This window comes from Rhineura floridana, chromosome 5 (genome assembly GCF_030035675.1).
Source record: "Rhineura floridana isolate rRhiFlo1 chromosome 5, rRhiFlo1.hap2, whole genome shotgun sequence".
Taxonomy (NCBI): Eukaryota; Metazoa; Chordata; class Lepidosauria; order Squamata; family Rhineuridae; genus Rhineura; species Rhineura floridana.
In genome coordinates, this window is record NC_084484.1 from 86,435,129 (window position 1) to 86,458,909 (window position 23,781).

A 23,781-nucleotide genomic window follows, 5' to 3' on the forward strand; every position below is an offset into this window, starting at 1 on the left:
TATTTCTTCCTGAAGTAGTTATAAATTATTGATGTTGGGTTTCACATTTAACTACCTCCACATTTGGCTGACTTTCCTATTCCCCTCTCTGCAATGTTGAGATTTAGTCTTTTGGATTCTTCTTTGATACTAGATTTAATTAGTTATCTTCTTACTGACCCACATTTTTCCAAAGTACCTCTTGGTTGGCTGCCTAGAGAAATATCACAGCTGATTACCTCTGTGCTCATTCTTAGTCATTAAAGTGCTGTATTTCCACTGGGAGATCGCAAGTGATAGCTCAATATTTCACTAGTAAAATCTTAGACTTTTTTCCACATGAGGTTAAAATATCCCATAACAGCATCACTCAGAGAATGAAACAATATTATTATATAGTATTATTCTTTGTAAACAATGAATCAAACCCAAAGGGAATTTCTTCTAATGGAAGGAGCTTTCTCTGACAAAGAAGGACTCCTTCTGACAGAGGAAAGAAACATTTGGGTCCAAAGTATTTATTTTACCAAAATTAAAACAGTTTGTATGGGAAACCCCATCCATATCAAATCAAAAAAGATGAGATGTTAATTTAAAGTAGGCATGCTAATATATCAGTAATGCCTCAGTGAAGGAATCCTCCAGGGAGGAAGCTCCTTTTAAAGAAGGCATTTTTAAAGGTGAGACTGACTAGCTTTTCTTTGCTATGGATAAACTTTCAAGCCTATACCTTTACTTTAAGGTAAAACTGATGAGCCTGTGTCTTCGCTTTGCTATCAGTAAAGTGATAAGCCTGTGCCTTTGCTTTGCTAAGGTGAAACTGAGAAGCCTGTGTGTTTGCTTTGTATTAAAGAGATCGCTTGCTGTCTCCCAGGGCTGGGGATGGAAGGATACAGTACAATTCAGAGGAAGAGGAGGAGGGTGGGGGGAAGGAGGGGTAGTTGGTGGGTGTTGGCTAGGTACCTTTTAAACCCCCTTTTGAAGCTGCCCCCACCACCTATGAGCAGTTGTAAGAATCTATCCCTATTCTTTCCATGTTATTCCTACCTATGGTACCAAAGTTTGTTAAAGAAGTAATGTCCGGGAATGCATGTACTTTGTTAACTGGGGTATTACTGTATTCTTATTAGAGCTGTCACCTGATTAAATAATTAACTAATTAATGGTGTAAATTAACTGATTAAATCAGCATAAATCTTTTTGACATTCATCTGTAGTCCTGCTTTTGTGCTTTCCTCTTTAATTTTCTTCAGCATCCATTTCAAATAGTTACTGGTTTCTGCTAGTAGTATAGTATCGTCTGCATATCTTAAATTATTGATATTTCTCCCTCCAATTTTCACACCTCCTTCATCTTGGTCCAATCCCGCTTTTCGTATGATATGTTCTGCGTACAGATTAAACAAATAGGGTGAAAAAATATACCCCTGTCTCACACCCTTTCCAATTGGGAACCAATCGGTTTCACCATATTCTGTCCTTACAGTAGCCTCTTGTCCAGAGTATAGGTTGTGCTTCAGGACAATCAGATGCTGTGGCACCCCCATTTCTTTTAAAGCATTCCATAGTTTTTCATGATCTACAGAGTCAAAGGCTATATACGCACAGGGTGATTTCCTTCTGAAATTCCTTGGTCCGTTCCATTATCCAATGTAAGTTTGTGATATGATCTCTGGTGCCTCTTCCCTTTCTAGATCCAGCTTGGACGTCTGGCATTTTTCACACCATTAATATATATTTGGAGAATGATCTAGTCAGACTGAAATCTTTCTGTGCTCCCTGCCTGGTCTTAAGAAGTAAATGACCAGGGGAAAACTGGTGCAGGTACAACTCAAGAACCACCAACCCACAGCACCTCTGTCTTGCTGGGATAGCTGGAATATATATATATATGTTTCCAAAAATAGCCATAGAAAATCACTACATAAAAATTTGATCCAATATGATAGAAAATAAGCACATTAATGGAAGATTCAGTACCAAATCTGAATTGGGTGGAATTCCCTAGTCTGAAGAGAGCTAAACCTTGAGTCCCAGTTTGGATAATATGTTAATTCAAACCAAGGTTCAGCACAGCAGCAAAATAATCAGGGAGCAGCAAATCAGCTGTGATATTCTCTCTGGGTGCCCACGTTTGCTCGTTCATGATAATATAGTCAGGCATGATTGATGGAGTACTTGCAACACTATACTGCAGTGTATCAGAAAAGTGGCAAACATACGTTCTTCCTGTAAGCTTTTTAATTAAATGTAACCAGCCTATTGATGCAGAGAAAAACGTAAAAATATAACAGCAATGCCCTCTAAAAATTTAAAAGGTGATAAACACACTGTTGTATTTTTTTAGAACAACCTTTTGTTTTTCGGAGGTGATCGTCATTCAGCGATCAAAACATATCCAGCTACATAATGAGAACACTTGAGAGTTCTTGTTGAAATATATTAAAATAGTTTATATTTCGTCAACTGGGCCTGATACCTCTGCTGAAACCAATTAGGAAATGTTACAGAGGATTAAGACATCATTTGACTATCTTTCAGAGCATATAAAATTAATCATTTTCTCAATTCACATATATAGCAACTGCACAACACCATCAAACAGAAAAGCTTTATCTCTAACAGATGTGAAGGACCATTCCTGACATGTACAGTAGATACACGCACAGTTGTATGAAATAAATTATACATCATTGAATACACAGCATGAAGACTAAACAAAGAACAATTTCGGATCTCTAAAAAAAGTTATCAACAACATTTTTGTGACATTAAGACTAATGAGAAGTAGGAATATAATATGTGTGGGCATATTCTTATTCACTAACAAAAGGACAGAAGCACTATGCTGCTATGGACACTGCATCTTGTGTTGCCCCAGAAGAGTTTGCACCTTCAGGCTGCATTAAAATTAGATTCATCAAATTAAAAATGAATGTATTAATGGCATAACTATGGATGATTTACAAGCAGGCAACAGATAATTCTTCAATGAATTGGCTATACTGCTTAAGGAAGAAGAATAGTGCTGGGAGTAGGGTGAGATGAGAAAGATATTGGTGTAATGTCTAACCTGATAAAGAAACCCTGAAGCACAGTTATTGCTAAAAGAAGAAAATTATGAAAGGGATGTAGCAGAATAGAAAAATCTCTACTCTGATCCCTGCCGAAGATGGCTAAGTAAACCATATAGTAAAGGCAAAGCACACCCAGTTTCCCTACTGTTCTGGATTTTATTACCATTTCATACTGCAGGTTAGAGAGTCATTTTTTTCAGTGCTCTCCCATGTACAAAGCTCCATACAAGAAGTAAAGCAGCACATCAGGGAAAAGGGGTTAAGATGAACTTTTAGAATCTATTTTAATCCTTCCCCCTTTTCCATTCCTTATATATTTATTCATTCCTGGCACTGATACCAACTTCCTGGTAATACGAAGAACGTGGCATTAGTAATACAAAGCTAGCAATTAAGACTGCAATCCTAAAATGGGGCTTACTCCCAGGTAAGTAGTGTTAGGATGCAGCCTAAGACACTGTTGCATCCATAACAACTGCTGCTTAGAAGTACATTATTAATATGTACAGAAAGTAGCCTGGGAATGACAAGAGTTTCCTGGAGGAAAGAGTGAGAATTAGGCATCACTAATTTGTATGTATTTTTTAAATCTCAGAAATAAGTGAAGTTTGTCAAAATAAAAATCTGGAAAAATTACAAAACTATAAAGGAAACTAATCTCTTTCAGCTGTGCTGCAATATCTTTTTTGATTTCTGTGAGGAATTTTTTTATTTAAAAAAAATATTTTAATATAAGCTAACTGAGTAATCATTAAGGTTGTCATCATCACTGACGTACCTGGGGAGTAAGCTCCACTGAATTCAACAGTATATATATATTCACATAACACATGTAGGCAAGAAAATCCTTACAATAAAAAAGTATTAATGGTGGGTCCTACCTTGATGTATTGCTTGGTTTGGGAAATGTCTGGATCCTCAGACTCTATCCAGATTTTAGCTATATTCTGTTCTGCCTCAGTTAGCCAGAGGTTAAAGTTTTTTATATCATGATGGAAATTCCTCCATTTCTCCACTGATTTGTCAAATCGTCTGTGGAAGGAAATAAAAAAAGCATGACACTATACTTTAGGACATTATGTGATTGCAAACAGCATGTCAAACATTTTTTATGTATTTAAAATATTAATGCAGGGACAGGGAGCCTGTGGCCCTCCAGATACTGCTGTACTACAATACCCATCACTGTTGGCAATCCTGGTTGGGACTCATGGAAGCTGGAATCCAACATCGTCAGGAAACCCATGGGTTCCCCAACCCAGTATTAATGGATTTGATTGTGATGCCTTTATAGTTTAAATGTTACAAGAAAGAAACTTTTGTTAGGTTGAGCTGAGGTGGTCTAATATTACTTTATCTGCATACCAGTCAACCAATCTATCTGTATACACACACACAGATAGATGCATAGAAAAATATAGTGGGCTGGATATAAAGACATACGACCAGAATTATTAGTGCTATTGAGAAAAAGGAGCAAAGTTGCTTTTCCCTTGTCCCAATCTTTGTAAAAGTTATCTATCAGAGCAATTAAGGCCAATACAGTCCCATGACCAGGCGTGGCCTGAATCCAGATTGAAATAGGTCTAGATAATCTGTACCTGTTTTAGCTCCCAACCAAGAAACAGACTCAAAACTCAGGAAACTGGATTTTTCTTCATGAAACTTTATTCAAGAATTCAGTACAGGAACACAGCATCATGGTCTAAGGCATAAATCAGGATTACAGAAACTACAGTAACTGCTCTTATGCCGGCTTGCCCCTGGCCTGCAACTAAAATGGCTGCAGAGCAAGGAATTGTGGGGTCTTTCTTTTTGATACTCTTTTGATAGCCTAAGATCCTGAAAGGTTAACAACTGGTTTTGCTCACAGGTGTGAGTTGGCAGTTTTACAGAGCAGCTCAGGATGATTACAAGGCCCAGCTAACACTTTGTTATCAGCAAAGGGGCCTGGTTCCATCAAGGCCATAAACCTTGGGAAGTTTTGAGGAGGCGGCGCTTTGTGTCCTGTGAGAAAGGAGTTTTTTCATCTCATCATAACATCCTTGATTGGTTAATTGCCTCTGGCTGGTGCTAAGGGTTTTTGCCATAAGTATGGGGCAGAAAGCCTAGGTTTTTGTTCCACTTTTGGGAGCCATCATGCCTACCTGATGCTGCTCAATTGTGGTTCCAACTTACCATCCTGACCCAAATCTCTCTGAGGGGAGAAAGCTATCTATCTACAAGTCTTTCAGTTCTGTAAGTATAACCATAGGCTAGATAGACTTTGTAATTTTTGTTTGTGACTGAACTCTCAAGTATTTTGCTGTACCTTGCCCCTTGGGTGTGGTCTTTAAGGAAATATTTTGCTGCTAAACCTTATGCACCTCTTTTACCTTTTTACCTTTGTATTTGTATTCTTTTACTTTTTTATTTTTTAATAAACTTTAATTCTATTATCAGTGTGTGTTCATTTCACGAGAAGACCAGTCCTAAATTTAGTCCTTACCATCAACCATAACAACCGTGTAAGTTTAGAGTGTTTTACCTGAGGCTTTTAGGAGCAAGGAGTGTATTTTGGCTCTTGTCCTGTAAAAGCCAGAGTGGGTGACTGGGCTCTGGGTTCCCCTTCGGCACAGAGTGGCTAACCAGTAAGGAGGGTGGTGGCAGTTGACTACCTTGCGGGGCTGTTGTGAGTGTGCACAGCCTTTGCGAAGCAAGACATTTCCCAGGATTAATTGCCCTGGGTTGGGGATTGACTCCTGGGACAAAGGACGGCAGGGGGGAGTACCCCAGCCGACCTTTACACCTGCAGGAAGGAGAGGACCACCATCACCCAGGGAAAAAGGAGAGCCGTTTGCTACTGCTGTCTGCCTGCCTGCTTGCTGCTGCTGCTGCTCGGCTACCACCTGTTGGACTTCTGCTCTGCAGGTTGTCACACTTTGCAGGACCAGGTCCTCAGGCAGCTGTTGCTGATATCGTCCACCTGTTCCTTCCCTGGAGGGGATACATAAGCTGGCTGGCTGAGGTGGCTCCTGATTGCCTGGCTTTTTGCGGGTCTTGAGTCATGAGCCTGGGAGAGAGGAGTCAGAGTCAAGTGAGGAGACTTGAGGGGGGCCCTATCAGTGTAGTGATGGGGAGAGGGCAATATGGCGTTGTGAGGAGGACTTGCCAGGTAAGGGGAACGTGGCCCAGGCAGCAACTGTGCCTTGTTCCGTTCCTCCCCACACCCACAGATTTGTTGGTTGCCCTATCTGCCAGCTCTCAGACCTCTGGATGCTGCTCCTAAACACCAGATCGGTGCATAATAAGATCTCCCTCATTCATGATTTAATTGTGGATGAGGCAGCCTATCTAGCATGTATAACCGAGACCTGGGTAGGTGAGCAGGGAGGAGTCAGTCTCTCCCAGCTATGCCTACCAGGGTACCTGGTTTTATTTATTTTATTACATTTTTAGACCGCCCTATAGCAATAAGCTCCCAGGACGCTGTACAGCATAATAAAACAGGTTAAAATACAAGTGGATGTAAATACAATACACAATAAAACATAATTAAAAATTAAAAAGATAACAAAGAAGGTGCCAGGCGTATCTCATCAGGGAGGGCGTTCCATAGTTCGGGGGCCACCACTGAGAAGGCCCTAGCTCTAGTTATCGTTCTCCGTGCCTCCCTATGCGTTGGGACACGGAGAAGGGCCTTCGACGTCGAGCGCAGCGACCGGGTAGGTACATAGTGGGAGAGGCGTTCCGCCAGGTATTGCGGTCCGATGCCGTTAAGGGCTTTATAGGTAAGAACCAACACTTTGAATCTGGCCCGGAAACATATTGGTAGCCAGTGCAGCTGGGCCAGGACAGGTGTTATATGATCAATTTTTTTTGTCCCAGTAAGAACTCTGGCCGCAGCATTCTGGTTCAGCATCATGGTAGACCTGAGGGTTGGAGAGGGGGGTTGCTGTGGTCTATAGGTGCTTCATCTCCCTCTGCAAGCACCCTGTCCCTGTGACTACTGGTCTGGAGTGTTTGCACCTTGTGTTAGGTCAGCAGGACAGACTGGGTTTCAGGTCTGGTTTTGGCATGGAAACAGCCTTGGTGGCCCTGTCAGGAGACAGACAGGAGGAGTGTGACTCTGTTGATTCTCCTTGATCTCTCAGCGGCTTTCGATACCATTGACCATGGCATCCTTCTGGGAAGACTGGCTGAGTTGGGAGTGGGAGGGACTGCATGGCGGTGGTTCTGCTCCTACTTGGCGGGTCGGGTCCAGAAGGTGGTGCTTGGGAACACTGCTCGGCACCCTGGACTCTCCAGTATGAGGTTCCACAGGGGTCAGTTCTGTCCCTCATGCTGTTCAACATCTACATGAAACCACTGGGTGCGATCATCCAGAGCTTTGGAGTGTGTTGCCAGCAGCATGCTGATGACATACAGCTCCGTTTCTCCTTTTCATCTTTTTCAGGTGAGGCTGTCAATGTGCTGAACCAGTGCCTGGCTGCAACAATGGACTGGATGAGGGCTAATAAACTGAGGCTCAATCCAGACAAGACTGAGATATGCTGCTAGTGGGTGGTTCCTCTGACCGGATGGTGGATGTCCAACCTGTCCTGGATAGGGTTGCACTCCCCCTGAAGGAGCAGATTCGTAGCTTGGGGGTTCTGCTAGAACCATCTCTGTCACTTGAGGCTCAGGTAGCCTCGGTGGCATGGAGTGCCTTCTACTAACTCCAGTTGGTGGCCCAGCTATGCCCCTATCTGGACAGGGATAACCTGGCTTCAGTTGTCCACCCTCTGGTAACCTCCAAGTTAGATTACTGCAATGTGTTCTACATGGGGCTGCCTTTGAAGATGGTTCGGAAACTGCAGCTTGTGCAAAATGCAGCAGCCAGATTGGTAACAGGGACCAGACAGTTGGAACATATAAAACCGATTCTGGCCTGCTTGCATTGCCTGCCTGTATGTTTCTGAGTTCGATTCAAGGTGCTGGTTTTGACCTATAAAGCCATACATGGCTTGGGACAACAATACCTGATGGAACGCCTCTCCCAACATGAACCCACCCATACACTATGCTCGACATCCAAGGCCCTCCTCCAGGTGCCTACTGGGAGGGAAGCTGGGAGTCTGGCAACAAGGGAGAGGGCCTTCCCAGTGGTGACCCCCAAATTATGGAATGATTTTCCTGATGAGGTGTGCCTGGCACCAACACTGTTATCTTTTTGGCTCTAGGTCAAGACTTTCCTCTTCTCCCAGGCATTTTAGCATGTGCTTTTAAATTGCTTTTTAAAAATGTGTTTTTAAATTTGTATATTTTTAAAAATGTTTTTAATTGTTGTAAACCCCCGAGAGAGCTTCGGCTATGGGGCGGTATACAAATGCAATAAACAAACAAACAAATAAATCTCAAAACATTGCAGGGGGGGCAAAGCTCATTGCCACAATGAAAAAACACAAACATTGCAAGACTTATATATCAATGAGGGGTAAAATCCTCACACTACGGATTAATTTGAGCCATGAACCCTGGAACGGGGGTGCAGGGGGGACTCAAGCCCCCCCTAAGACTAAGCTTGGGTGGGCTGAGCGCCCCTGAAATGACCAGGCAAAAGTGATAGTGGTACAGCAGTGTTCTTAAGTTCTGGCAAAAAATGGTTTCTTGCACTGCCACTACACAGAGGTCTTCAGAGCATGAGAATCCCTTCTGTAATCTATAGAGACCACACTAGGAATGCTAACAGATTACTGTGTTTATTTTGTTCTGTTTTCATCAAGATCTTTGCCTGGCAGCCATTTTAGAAACAGTTCCAGCCAGCAAACTGGAGCATGCTCAGGCTGCTTTCACACATGGGGCTAATAGTGCTAGTTTACCAGATTAAAAAGGTAGCGCTTCGTTCCATATTTCAAAAATCCCTTTCACACTGCAGTACCTACATTTTGCGCAACAGTCTTTCACACACAGAGCAGAGTTTTTCTCCCCCCCCTTCATTCGGCCTCATGCACACCGGATGAGCGGGTTTGAGGCCTGTTCTTTTGGTGCGTGGGGGGGTTGAAAGAGGCGCAATCGCGATCAGCTGAGAAGCGCGGCAGCGCAGCATCAGAGGCTCTGGGTGAGCACAAGCAGCAGCAGCACACAGGCTGCTCTCTCAGGAGCAGCTGGGATCGGCTGGGAGGCGAGGCGGTTGCAGCGCGGCAGCGCGTGAAGGCTGCATGCTGGAAGGGCTGTTGGTAAGGATGGGAATGCACTGCATGCTGGGAGAGCTGTTGGTAAGGGTGGGAACGCACTGCATGCTGGGATGGCTGTCACATGAGCAGCGGCAGCTAGCGTAAAACTCCTGCAATCTTCCGGGTTCCCAGCCTGCTGTCGGAATTCTTGTGGTATCATTTATTGCGGAAATTAGCGCTAAACTTCCAATACATTCCACCAGAATTCTGGAGCTACCCATTATGTCATGTGAAAGCTCAAATTTTATGCGCAAATTAACAGGAAATAAATCGTCAGAATAATGGAATAAAGTGCAGTGTGAAAGGGGCCTCAGTCTCCCTTTGCTATAGCAATACATCTGCCCTTTGGCTACTAGGTGGCAACATACTTAAACTACTCAGAATACTACACCTTTCCCCAGTTGCCTAGAGATCTGTGCTGCAATATTTGCATTTCTTCCCCTCAGGTTTCTGTCCCACTGTTTGGGGTGTATTTTGTTCATAAAAGGGGCTTACACACCTTAGAAAGGAACACTTTCTCTTTAAAAGTACTTTAATTGAGCTAACAGAGGGACTGCTTCTTGGAGCTGGGAGAACTCAGGGAGGAGAGCTTTGCAGCAGCCTTTTTTAATCTGTATGTTGGAGCCCTACTGAAGATTAAGAACAAAGGCCTGCAACACAGTGACTCAGAATCGTTCTTGAGTATAATGTTTTACAAATATCAGTTTGAACTAAATGCTGCTCATGTACTACACCTGAAATTGTGATAAAGAATCAAATACACAAGATTCTCAAATTTTCAAACAGTTTAACATAAGCAGGTTCACTAACTTAATGCAATTAGTTTCATAAGTAGAGATTGTACTTTATACTACATTACGTTGACAAGGGTAGAGACATGTCATTGTTATTTTTTTTTGTTCTCAGCTCAGACATTGTGTGAATCCCTAAGTAGTTTAGCTGACCTGCATAGAAAAGAAATCCTGTTTAGTATCAAAATAGATTTTAGGTTATAGTTATGGCATGAATAAATAAGGGATGCAAATATAAGCTATGCAGCCCAATTTGTATGTGTGTTTACACAGAAGTCCATCGAGTTATGAGATTTACTCCCAAGGTAAATGTACATCGGAAGCAGCTTTTTAAGCCACAATTCCCAACACAGAGTTTCTACTGGGGAGAAATTTCCCCAGTATGTTCAGGAATTCTGTAAAAAAAATTTTAAATTCATTTTTTGTTGTAGAGCTACAGTGACAGCATGGCTTCTTTGCAGCATGCACTGATTTTTCAATACACACACAAATAGAAAGAAGAAATGGTTGCTTTTTCTGATTACTTGCAGGACAATGTCCAAAAAAAGGTCATTGCTTGATGCCTGGCTGCTGCCATCCAAGAAAACAGCTTCTGCCTCAGAAGAATTGCCTAAAGACACACATCAATTCAGCAAGCTGAATGAAGATGATCAACTCCTTGAGGTTGAACCTCAAGAAAGAGATGGACCGCCATGTTCGTCCATCAGATTTGTGCCAACAAAATCCTATAAATTTCCAAAAAGTAAGGGTAATAGGTCTTGTCAGCTGAAATGGTTTGAGAAGTTCACCTGGCTTCATTATGATGTGGATCGTGATATAGTTCTTTGCCATGATTGCAGCAGAGCATATATTGAGAAGAAGGATTCTTCAAATGTAGAAGTGAGTTTTATTCTAAAAGGTTTCTCAGATTGGAAACATGCTGTTGAAAAATCCCAGTCTCATGAGAAAAGCATTTACCACATGGATTCTGTGAGATACCATCTAACAAAAGAGAAAGATATGAATATTGTTATGCTCCTTACAAAGCATTCAAGTAAGCAGCAGCAAGAGGCTTGAGAAGCACTACGTGCCATCGTTAGTTTTGTGCGCTACCTCTGCCGCACAGGTCAAGCATTGCAGGGGCGCACCAAAGAAGATGGTAACTTGATTGACCTTTTGGAGGAACGCTCAGACGATGTACCTGCCCTTAAAAGATGGCTGACAAGAAGAGACAAAAGGCTGAGTAGTGATATCCAAAATGAGCTACTTGAAATTATGGCTCAAAGACTGCAACGTGACATCATTAAAGAAGTGAAATCAAGCCATTTTTTTTTTTGAATAATTGCTGATGGGACAACAGACGTGACTGGAGACGAGCAGTTTACATTGTGTCTGCGTTGGGTAGAGAGTGAATCATTGAACATATGAGAAGAATACCTTGGTGTTTATAACCCTCCTGACTCTACAGCTTGTACTCTCTTCACTGCTGTGAAAGACATGATCATTCGCCTGGGGCTTGATTTCCATGATTTGCATGGACACTGCTTTGATGGTCCAGCTAATATGTCTGGGTGTTTCTCTGGTGTTCAAAAAAAGATCACTGATATTCAACCCAAGTCAGTTTACATACACTGCGGCAACCACTCACTAGATTTGGCTCTGCAAGAGGTTGCCCACAGCTGTGACATAGTTGGTGATGCACTAAGTACTGTTAAGGATGTAACAAACATGATCTTGATATCAGTAAAACGGAAGAGCATATATTCCAACATTGTTCTTCCTGAAGCCATCGAAAATGCTGAAGGGATATATAAACCAAACAGTTTCCTTCCTTTGTGTCCAACACTTTGGGCTATCAGAGTGAAGTCCATACAGAGATTCCTTGAGAACTATGAAAGAATTCAAGCAACACTCCATGAAATCCTGGAACATCCAGGGTCCTTACAAGATGACAGAAGGGCAACAATGAAAGGCTACTACAAAATCCTTGGTAAATTTGAAACAGCATTTGGGCTAAATACATCCATAGCAGTGTTTGGGCCATGTGAAGAGCTTGAAAGAACGCTACAGAGCACCAAATACAGTGCAGCAGGGGCAAAGCAAGCAGCAGAAATGCTTATTTGTACCCTGTCAAACCTAAGATCAGAGAGTGCATTGGAAACAATTTGGCAAGACACAGAAATTGGTGCTGGGAAACTGGGCTTGAAGATGCCTGAAATTTCAAGAGGCAGAAAACCACCAGCACATTTTGAGCATACAAAGACAGCAACACCACCAGTGGTCCTGGGTGCAAAGAAAACTCTCCAGAAGGATTTCTTTGATGTAATTGATCACATAACATCTGAAATCAAACGTTGGTTCAACCAGCCTGGAATGGACCAACTAGTGAAACTGGAAAATGCTTTAGTAACTGCTGCATGTGGAAGGCATTTCAGCAGCACAGAAGAGCTCAGAGAGGCCCTTGGAGTTCACAGCTGTGACTTTGATTTGAACAGGCTTCTGGCAGAACTGTTACTCCTCCCAACAGTCATTCCAACTGCTGAAGTAAAGACTATTGAAGGTATCTCACAATCACTGAGACGACAGCCTCAGACAGTCTGAAATCTCTTAGACCAAGTCGTCATGCTGGTACAGCTCTTACACACCATACCTGCATCAGCAGCATCAGGAGAACGTTCTTTCAGTGCTCTGAGGGTAAAGACATACTTGCGTAATCGCATGACACAGAAGCGCCTTACACATCTGCTCCTTCTTCGTGTGCACAAGCAAAAAACTGGCCAAATTCCTTTGGAAAATATTATGAATGAATTCCTCACAAGAACTGCTGAACGCCAAGCCACCTTTGGCTTAAGTGTGCCGCAGTAATGTTTATGGTTTATTAAAACACAAACAAGGCGTCTATGGCACCTTAAAGACTCACAAATTTATTTAAGATGCAACAGACTCCTTGTTTGTGTTTTCATATCTCAGATGAACATGACCACCCCTTCTGAAACTACCTTTAGGGTTTGTTATTAAGTATAATACATGCCTGTTATGATATCCATGTTATAAATAATAGAATACAAGAAACACAACTATACTATTTATTTTAAAATCTTTATTTTATTTATTACATATTTTAAGATCTTTTTTATTTTATTCTTTAATTTAAAATTTATTCTAAGATCTTTTTATTTATTTATTTTAATTTATTGTACTTTTAATTTATTTTAAAGATGTTATGTGAAGTTCCAGTAATAAATGGAAAGTTCCTAACGTACAACGTCTTCCTAACATCTTTTCCATCTCTGAAGCATAAACAGGTTAGTTGGAACTTCCATTATCCATAAGCATTCTGTAATTTTTACTTTGAGCAATTACTACTTATTTATTATTTATTTTATTTATTATTTAATTTGTATCCCGCCCTTCCTCTCAGCAGGAGCCCAGGGCGGCAAACAAAGCACTAAAAACACTTTAAAACTTCATAAAAACAGATCTTAAAATACATTAAAACAAAACAGCGTTAAAAACATTTTTAAAAAAACAACTTTAAAAAAGGGTTAAAAACATTATTAAAAAACATTAAACTTATGTTTTTCTCTTTTTTATTCAAGTGTATTTATGATTGTGACAGTGCTAGAATATGACAGATTTATTGTTTACTTAACCCATTAAATAAGCAGATGTAAAAATGCACCTGCAAGTAGGTCATCATGACATAACCTGCCTGCCAGTCTTGAGCCCCCCCACCTTGAAAACAGTTCCGGGGTCCCTGATTTGAGCACCTTTCCACCTCTGCTATAAGGAGAGGGCTTATTCTAGGAGCGGAAAGAAAACTGTCTAATTAACAGCATCTTTTTTCTAGCCAGTGGCCTTGGCCAAAGTGTTATCGCTTGCTCTGATAAACTTACTTTTGCTTTCAACTCTCTGGAAGACTTCAGCCAGTTCTTTAGAGTTTATTAATTCAGAAGTGATGCTAGAGGGGATTCCTTACTCCCTGTCAGAGTTGATGAGGGGGAGTTTGTGGGCTTTCCTTGTCAGAAATGCTAACAGGCTTTCTGAGCATGAACCAGCCCGAGGCTTCTGGAAGCATTTTCCCCAGATCTACCCTAGTCCCTTTCCAACGTCTGAAACCAACTCATTTCCCCAATCCTGCGGAGGGGTCTCCATGGGGGCCATGGGGTCATCATTCAAGAATGCCTGCAGTTTCCCTGCTATGACTCTCTCAGCAACCTTACCTAAAAAGGTTTTTTGTGTGTGACTGGTCAGTAATCAGCCCAAAGCCTGCTTCTTTAGAAGTGGCCTCACCACTGTCTGCTTCAAGGCAATAGGAAGCATCCCCTCATGCAATGAACATTAACCACTCCTGACCCAATCTGTCAAAACCCGTTCTACTAGATTTAAAAAGCCAAGAAAGGCAGGGATCAAGAGGGCATGTGGTCAGACAAGGACCCTAAGTATGCTAGCTTGAGTTCAATTATGGGAGAAGGGTGGAATATAACATAATGAATAAATATTATTATTAAGAAATATGAAGGAAGTTAACTCTCATAAATAATCAAAGTTCTACAAAATTTACTAAGAAAATACTAATTAATACAGATCACCATTGCCATTTTATAACTTCTGTGGTTCTGCTAACCACTATGTCCAGGAAGAGTTGCTTTATTCTTATATTTTTTGAGAACCATTATACTGCTGGTCATACTCTACATCACCAATTAGAGTAAAAAAGAACTCGAATGGTCTGAAGTGCCTTTTGGAGGTGAAAGACAATCCTATTATTAATGCTACCAGGTCCCTGAACAGAAACTACACAAATCCAGGAATCTTTTCCTTTTTATTAAATAAGACATTCCTGGACAAAAGAGACAATGACTTGATTGGAAGATTAGGATAAAAGATTGTTGTTGTGTGCCTGTTTTTTAAATGTTTCATCAATAGACTTTTTTTAAAAAAAATCATTGTTATTGTTATTTTCATTATGTCACAAGTCAATGGAAGAATTGTGGCTGAGTTGTTACATAAACAGATTCTATTATAATTGTTAAATATGCAGGTATTTCATTTCTAACAAATGATGTACATTTTTGTACGTACTTCCAAAGATAATGTTTTGCCTTTCCCATTGTCCTGCCCAGAATCTGAGACACGAGACGGAGGCGAGGTTTGGTTTAATTCTTGTTTTATTAGAGTGATGGTTATATCCAAAGCAGTGTGCTTCATAAACCTGTCTACTCTGACTCACTATTTTCCCAAACTAAAGGTAAAGGTAAAGGTGTCCCCACACTTGTAGTGCGAGACGTTTCCAACTCTTAGGGTGACATCTTGCGACATTTACTAGGCAGACCGTATATATGGGGTGGGGTTGCCAGTTCCTTTCCCGGCCTTTCTTTACCCCCCAGCATATGCCGGGTACTCATTTTACCGAGCACGCATGGATGGAAGGCTGAGTGGACCTCGACCCCTTTTACCGGAGATTCGACTTCCTCTTTCCGTTGGAATCGAACTCCGGCCGTGAGCAGAGCTTCGGCTGCATTACCATCGCTTACCACTCTGCGCCATGGAGGGTCTTCCACTTTTCCAAACTAGTCCACCTAATCAGTCTCTGCAGTGTGTGGGGAGAGTTGACTCAGCACTAGACCCTGGGTGGGCACCTGCTTCAGTAGGGCAGGTCTTCACCCGTAAACGACGGCTCCTCCAAACTTCCACTCTCTGAAAGTCCCTCTTCTCGCGCCTTCTCACATGGCATGAGGGGAGGTGAGCCTCCGATGGCCCATCTGACAGTGGGGCTTCGCTAGGTGATGGCGCAACCTCAGGGAGCAGGAAGCTGGTTGGCGGGGAAGTGTTTGAAGTGGTGGGCAGGGATTCCTGCATGGGTGGGGTTGGCACATGCAAAGGGTCGCTTCCCAACGGCTCAGGCGGGGAACATGCAGATAGGGCGGAACCTGCTTCGATGGGGGTGCTGGCTGAGGAAGTCTGCAGACTGGCAGAGTCCCCCCTCCTCCAACGCCTCCAGGGACTTTGTCCTCATCTGACTCCTCTCCCTGATCTAACTCCCCTTGCGCCTGGGGCGCAATGCCCATTTCAGTTCGAATAAAGCATGAAACAGCTACAGCACTAGGGGACTGAAGAAGACCTGCCCTGGGAGTGAGTATCTGAGCACCTGGGTGCTTCCTGCTTGCTCCTTTGGGGTGCTGTCTCTCATGACACCTGAAGTCCCTGGTAAGTGCTGCAAGGACTGGGACCCCCTGCCTGACCCTGGCTCCAGAGAGAGGCTGCAGTTAATCTTGCAGCCTCTTGCATCAGCTGTTGGCTGGGTCAGGAGGCATAAAAGCCTAGCTACCCTTGGGCAGCAGGTCTGCCACCGCTGGGGTCGCCACTGAAGGGGGTTGCCCCTTGGGGAGCCCCTTAGGGAGTCCCGAGGGCGAGGGCACTACCCCCTTCTATTGCCTTCCTTTTTTGTTTGTTTTAATTTTCTGTTAAACCGATCAAGAGGAGATTGGTGGTGGGGAGGGCGTGTGGTGCATCTGTAGTTCCTGACAGGGTGAGAGCCTGTGCAGTGAACTGAATGGTGGGAGAGAGTCGCCAGATGTCTTCAGCGTGAGAGTCTATAACTGGCAGAAGGCTGGCCCTCCCTGGGTGTGAGACAGGAGGAGGAGTAGATGGGCCCTGTGTGAAAAGAGTTTGAATTGGTATGACTATTCCCAATTCTCGCAGAGGCCTTCTGGGATCATTGGCTCCGGTAGGCTTTGTTGGTGGGCTTGTGTTGGGTCCATTTCAGCTGTTTTGGAGGAGTCTTAGTACGGAGGAATATGGGTGATGCCACCACAATTTCAGTGATCATGGATAGAGGGAAATATAGCCATGGGGATGTGGTGAATTACCATAGAAGATGAGGGCAAGGCTATCTGCGCCTTGTTCCTTGCTGCCACTCTTCTCATGGGTGGGTTCCTCGTTGCTCATCTGCTGTGCCCACTGGCCTGTGTGTGCTGTTATTTAACGCCAGATCAGTACACAATAAGACCACTCTCATCCATGATTTGATTGTGGATGAAGGTGCCGATTTGGTGTGCATTACTGAGACCCGGGTGGGTGAGCTGGGAGGAGTTGATCTGACTCAGCTTGCCCACCTGGATACTCAGTGCAACACCAGCACAAGCTACAGGGAGGGGGGGAGGAGTTGCTGTGTTCTACAGAACTTCCATCTCTGTCACCAGGAAACCACTCTGTCTTGGAGCTCGCTGTGAGGGCCTGCACCTGGTGTCAGGCCGAGGAGACAGTAAACTAGGGTTGCTGCTGGTGTACCATCCACCCTGCTGCCCAGCAGCTTCTCTGACTGAGCTGGCGGAGGCCGTCTTAGCTGTGGTGTTGGAGGAGCCCAAAATGATAGTGCTGGGTGACTTCAATGCCCATGCAGAGGCTGCCTCTAGTGCTCCAGCTCGGGACTTCATGGCTTCCATGATGATCATGGGGTTGTCTCAAGTTGTCACTGGCTTGACACACCCTCGACTTGGCTTTTGCTCCACATGGAGGAAGGAGTGATCTGGAGACGGGTGGTGGTGGTGGATGTCACCCCATTGTTATGGTCAGACTACTTTCTGGTGAAGGTTAGACTTATGGCTCTGATCCTTCCCTGCAGGGGTGGTGGACAGATTAAGATGGTCTGCCCCCGGAGCCTAATGAAATCCACTGGATTTCTGAATGCCCTGGGGGAGTTCCCAGTAGATAGAGCAGGTGACCCTGTTGAAGCCTTTGTTACACTGTGGAAAAGTGAGGCACGTCGGGCTCTTGACACAGTTGCCCCCGAGTGCCCTCTCTGGCATTGTGGAGCCCGGTCTGCACCTTGGTACACCAGTGAGCTAAGGGCAATGAAACAGGCTGGATGACGGCTAGAGCGCAAGTGTCAAAAGACGTGCTGTGAGGCTGATCGGGCACGAGTAAAACATCATAACTGTGTGTACTGTGTGGTGGTTAGGGTGGCAAAGAAGGCCCACTTCTCTGCCTCCATCGCATCCTCATGTAGCCGTCCAGTGGAGCTTTTCCGTATTGTCAGGAGTCTGTTGACATCAACTCCAGTAAATGGAGTTTTAGACCCTTCAGAGACCCACTGTGAATTGTTTGCTAGGCACTTTGAGGGTAAAGTTGCTCACCTCTGCAGCAGTCTTGATGCCCCCTCAACTTCTACTGTAGTCCCCAATGAGGTGTCCAGTGCAAAGTCTGTTGCAACTTCTTGGGAATGGTTTCAGCTGATGCGGCCTGATGACATGGACAAGGTGCTTGCGATGATGCAGCCAGCAATGTGTCCTCTCGACCCTTGTTCTTCTTGGCTTATTAAAGCTTGTCGAGGGGGTTTGACCGAGTGGATCCAGTGTGTTGTCATCGCATCATTGTGGGAGGGAGTGGTTCCGGGCATCTTGAGGGAGGCGGTGATCCGACTGCTCCTGAAAAAGCCCACTCTGGACCCATTGGTTTATGACAACTACTGGTTGCAAATACCCCCTTTTTAGGGAACCTGATTGAGAGGGTTGTGGCACAGCAATTGCAAGTACTTTCAGATGAAACAGATTATCTTGACCCATCCCAGTCTGGGTTCAGGCCTGGTTATGGGACTGAATCGGCCTTGGTTGCTCTGATGGATGCCCTTTATCGGGAGAAGGACAGGGGCAGTGCGACCCTGTTATTCTTACTTGATCTCTCAGTGGCTTTTGATACCATTGACCATGGTATCCTTCTGAGCCGACTTGGTGAGATGGGTATTGGAGGCACTGTTTTACAGTGGTTCCAATCCTATCTCCAAGGTCTTCACAGAGAATAGCATTGGGTGACTGACTTTTGGCCCCTTGGCAGATGTGCTGTGGGGTTCCCACAGGGTACCATCTTGTCCCCCATGCTGTTTAGCATCTGTATGAAGCCCTTGGGAGCAGTCATTAGGAGATTTGGGGCGAGGTGTCAGCAGTATGCTGACGACACCCAGCTCTATTTCTCTGTAACATCTGAATCAGGAGAGGCCGTGCAAGCCCTGGACTGCTGCTTAGACTCGGTGGTGGGCTGGATGAGGGCCAATAAACTGAGTCTGAATCCTAGCAAGACGGAGGTTCTGTGGTTTGGTGGTTCCCGAGTTCGGATAATTGGTCAGTTGCCTGCTTTGGATGGGGTTGTACTCCCTCTGAAAGAGCAGGTCCGTATTCTGGGGGTGCTCCTGGATCCATCCTTGTCGCTAGAGGCCCAGGTGACCTCTGTGGCTAGGAGTGCCTTTTACCAACTTCGGCTGATAAGACAGCTGTGGCCTTTTCTGGACTAGGATAGCCTGACCACTGTTGTCCACGCACAGGTAACCTCTAGTCTGGGTTACTGTAATGCGCTCTATGTGGTGCCCTTGAGATTGGTCCGGAAGCTGCAGCTAGTGCAAAATGCAGCGGCGAGACTGCTCACTGGGGCAGGGTATTGCCAACATGTCACCCCACTGCTGAAAGAACTGCACTGGCTGCCCATTTGCTACCGGGCCAAGTTCAAGGTTCTAGTTATGGCGTACAACATCCTATACAATTTGGGACCAGGATACCTGAAAGACCATCTTACCCCTTATATACCCAGCCGATCACTGCGCTCTGCAGGTGAGGGCCTCCTGCAGATATCATCTTATCAGGAGGTTCGTGCTGTACAATATAGGAAATGTACCTTTAGTGTGGCAGCACCTACCCTGTGGAATTCCCTCCCCTTAAATATTAGGCAGGTGCCATCACTGCTATCTTTTCGGCGCCTTTTGAAGACTTTCCTCTTCCAACAAGCCTTTTAAGTTGAGACCTATCCCAGTCTGTGTCTGTGTTAGAATTGCTTTTAATATGTCTTTTAATATCTTTAACCCTTTTTAAAAGATGTTTTAAAAGGTTTTTTTGTTTTTAATGGTTTTTTTGTTTTAAGGTATTTTAAGGTATTTTTATTATGTTTTAAAGTGTTTTTAGTGTTTCTGTTTGCTGCCCTGGGCTCCTGCTGGAAGGAAGGGCGGGGTATAAATAAAACAATAAATAAATAAATAAATAAAATTTAGTATGTACATTAAAATTAAATTTAGATTTACTATGAAAATTAAATTTAGATTTAAAAAAAACAACCTTGCCATTTCTGAAATTTAATATTGAATCAAGGTCATAAGCTTTTATCCTTCAACATTACACTATACTGTACTATAGTGCAATATAAAAACTTTTGATCTCTCTAACCATCAGATCGTCTCAGTGATATTAAAAAGGAAATGAGAAAAGAACAAATTTACTCAAATTATAATCTAGTGGCATGGAACCAGAGTTGCCCTTCTCTTTGTGGAAGGAACTGAGATCCAGTGAAGGCTCGCACTGAAGGGAGATTACACCATTTTGCCTTTCCACCTGCAGTTCCAAGAAAGTTATTTCATACTGTTCCAGAGGGTCCCCCATAGCTTGGAGGGGCACTGGGGACTGTGGGGGGGGAGGTGGAACTGGTGAAAATAAGTCCCCCTCCAATTCTTTCAGTGGGATATTGTATTTTATAACTGTGTTACCATACTCCAAGGGCAAAGATATGCGGAGAAGATCCTCAAGGCAGGTTTACTTGGGAGTAAAAAGTTCCTGAGGCATTTCAAGCCATTTAGAATTTTAAAAGTAAATACCAGCTCCTTGAATTGGTCCCAGGAGCAAACAGGCAGCCAGTGAAAATTATGCTGGATTGCTAGTTTTAATAATATGGGCTTATTTTATTGAACTCCCTTTAAAGTTATTGCATTTTATTGTTTGATTTTATACAAACTTCCTGGGGAAGAATTTTACTCTTGAAAGATGGTATAGAAATTATGTAATCAAATAAATACAATTTGCATAATATGGGTGAACTGGGCCACCCCAGTCAAAATTCTGGCAGCCATCTGTTGTACCAGCTACCAAACTGTCTTCAAGTGTAACTCCATGTTCATTCATTCATTGGTGATCACTCATGGCAGAGTAAGATTGTCTTCCATGATAAGGTCTTATCCACCACCCATGTGCCAGTCCATAACTAGGGGCTTCCAGATTTCCCAGTTCTGCTCCTGTCACCATTTACCGGTCGCCATGGGACTTCTGGTTTGGTTGGAAGACGCATGTGCATGAATTTGTTTTATGTGGGGAGATCAGAGCACAACGATCAACACACAATCTTCACAGAAAAAGGCTTTGATCCAATGGCATGGATACCATGATGACTGGAAGTCTTTTATCTGCTGCAGCCTTCATCTGCCTTCACAGCTGTTGTAACATACACATTGTTATCCTCTGCCTGTTCTGCCGTTGAGGACATTCTTGGATCATTCTTTGTCTGGTTCCTCTGCCTTGACCGTAATGCCATGACTCCCGACAGCATCGCTCATAGGATTCATTGGAACACATAAGCCCACTTACCACAAGGTGACAATCCAGCGAGGGGAACTAAATGTATAACACATTTAAGTAACCCAGTCAGAAGGCATGAATTACCATGGCCAGACTAAATCTGCCCAGAAGTGACTACAGGTGAGAAACCAGCCTTAGCTGGTAAAAGTCACTCCATGCCACAAAGTCTACTTGGGCTTCCAGTGACAGTGCTAGATCTAGGAGTACCCCACGATGTGAACCTGCTCTCTTAGGACAGCAATCCCAGCCAGGATAGACTGGACACAAGAAACATTTATCTACAGCATATCCATCTTGTCAGCATTAAACTTTCGTTTATTGTCCCTCATCCAGCCCTACACAGACGGTTGGTTGAACTCCTCCAAGTACCTTGTCTATATTGTCAGGCTACAACAATGTAAACTACATAGATATTTCTTTTTATATTACACTATAATTAAATAAAAGAAACAATGAAATGGAACCCATACAACTGGACTAGATAGTGTAACTCTCAGACTGTGCATAGTTCACATTTGTTTGGGACAATACAGCAGAAAATACAACTTTTGTGTTGAATAAAAACAATCTCAAAAACACATGGAAAGAAAACTTTGCTCCTGTAACCACTTATTGCAGAAGCATACATTAGACCATAGACCATCTCTGGGGTAAGTCATGTAAGGTAGAAACTCAATATATATATTTAAAGTCTATGCCAATAATTTATTATAATGTATCTCTACAGTTCTAAATTATACAGTATAAGTACAGCATAACAGTAACTGATATTTAATAGTCTACAAATGTTGAAATTACAGTTACTTTGATGCTTTTATTTAGTTAGTATTCAGAATTAGACTAATAAGTATCTTTTTAAAACGAGCAGGTTAAATTTTTAAAAAAGTATGTTTGATAATTAAAATAAATTTAAAATTCATGATTTTTATTATAGAAATTGTAACTGACAAAAATGTAGGCTTTTTGTTAATGTTCAACAAAATATTGTGTACATCACATTCCTATACTTCCTCTAAACAATGTCCTGAAAGATTATGCTAATATTAACCTAAGGATTATGCAGTGTTGTCAACTTGATTTAGCACAATTAGCACCTTGTAAAAAATTTACAGAACTTCAAAATAATATTAATAATTCTATTTACGTGTGCTGAAATGTTAGTGTTAATATTTAAGGTAATTCTGGCAGATAATAATATATGGAAGCATGTTTTTACAGAGCTATCTTGTAAAATTAATTTTTATACTAAAACAGGTTAAGATGCTTTGAATTAATCTGATTTTCTTCTTTCCAGAATCTTTTACATATTCTATTTGTATTTAATTTACTCCAAATCTCTGCATTTGGACTAGAGACAGAAGGAAGTTAGAATTCACTATGGCTATGCATTGTTCCAAAATTTATTCCCAAACTTATCAGAAGATAAGTTTGGAAGCAATCCTACACTGAGGAAACTGGTACAATTTAAGGGCACAGTCCTATAGGTTAATCCAAATCCTAATTCCATTCAGGAGCCCCTGGGAGGGAGAACACTGGCTGAGCCAACAAAGATTTTTGCTGGCTTAATTTACACTAGAACTGGAGGTCACATGACCAAGCTGAATGGAAGTAGGATATGGAAGTAGGAAGTAGGATATTGGTCCTGGCCCTGCCATACCCCTGGAACACACCTTTTTTGAGACCTATGGTGGCTTAATTTATACTGGTTTTGGCTGGGCTGGGGTGGGCTGGCTAAACTGGGATGAGGTACTCAAGCTCCCATTGCCCAGCTGAGCCAGACCCAGCTGGCAGTCTACCAAATCCTGTATCTACTCAGCCTGGTGTAAATACCAGTAGGATTGTACAATTTGATATATATTGGCATTATAGTTTAATATACTGTTTTTTTATTTTAAAGTTTTATTATAATATATTAATTTTTTGCCTGAAATTTTCCTCACCTCTCTTGGAGGACTTGGTCCAGAAAGGCACAGCACATATATGTGTAAAGAGAGAGAGGGTTGATAAAGTAGCGATATGCAATGTAGGCAACATTGTCTGGTATTACCAACCAACCAAAGTCATCACTACTACATTTATCAAGTTGGACCAATACATTAACCTGCAGTAAATTTCTTTCTTATGTTGTGCTTTTCTTTCTGTGATGTATTATTTCTAATAAGCATTCTTGTTCTTCTCTATGTAGATCAACAGAACAGATCAAAGTTTCTCTGACGAATTAGATCATTAACTTCTCAGAGCATTCTTTCCCACTGGAACTCTTCATTATCTGCTGACCCATTCTAGTTCTCCAACAAGAAGTGGGAAGGATGGCAGATAACTGCTTTGAAATTTAACCAGGAGCTACTTGTAGAATTGAGCTTCTCTGCTTTGA

The 23,781-nt window shown here is 42.8% G+C and overlaps 1 protein-coding gene across 12 annotated transcripts in view; it reads right to left on the reverse strand.

The window, feature by feature from the left end:
• DMD (dystrophin) overlaps positions 1 to 23,781 on the reverse strand; it is a 2,032,119-nt gene that overhangs the window by 936,334 nt on the left and 1,072,004 nt on the right. For all 12 annotated transcript variants that reach the window (XM_061627388.1, XM_061627390.1, XM_061627384.1 and 9 more), the window contains one exon: positions 3,938 to 4,088. In XM_061627388.1, the coding sequence (XP_061483372.1) occupies positions 3,938 to 4,088 (151 nt within the window). The remainder of the gene's footprint in view (positions 1 to 3,937; positions 4,089 to 23,781) is intronic.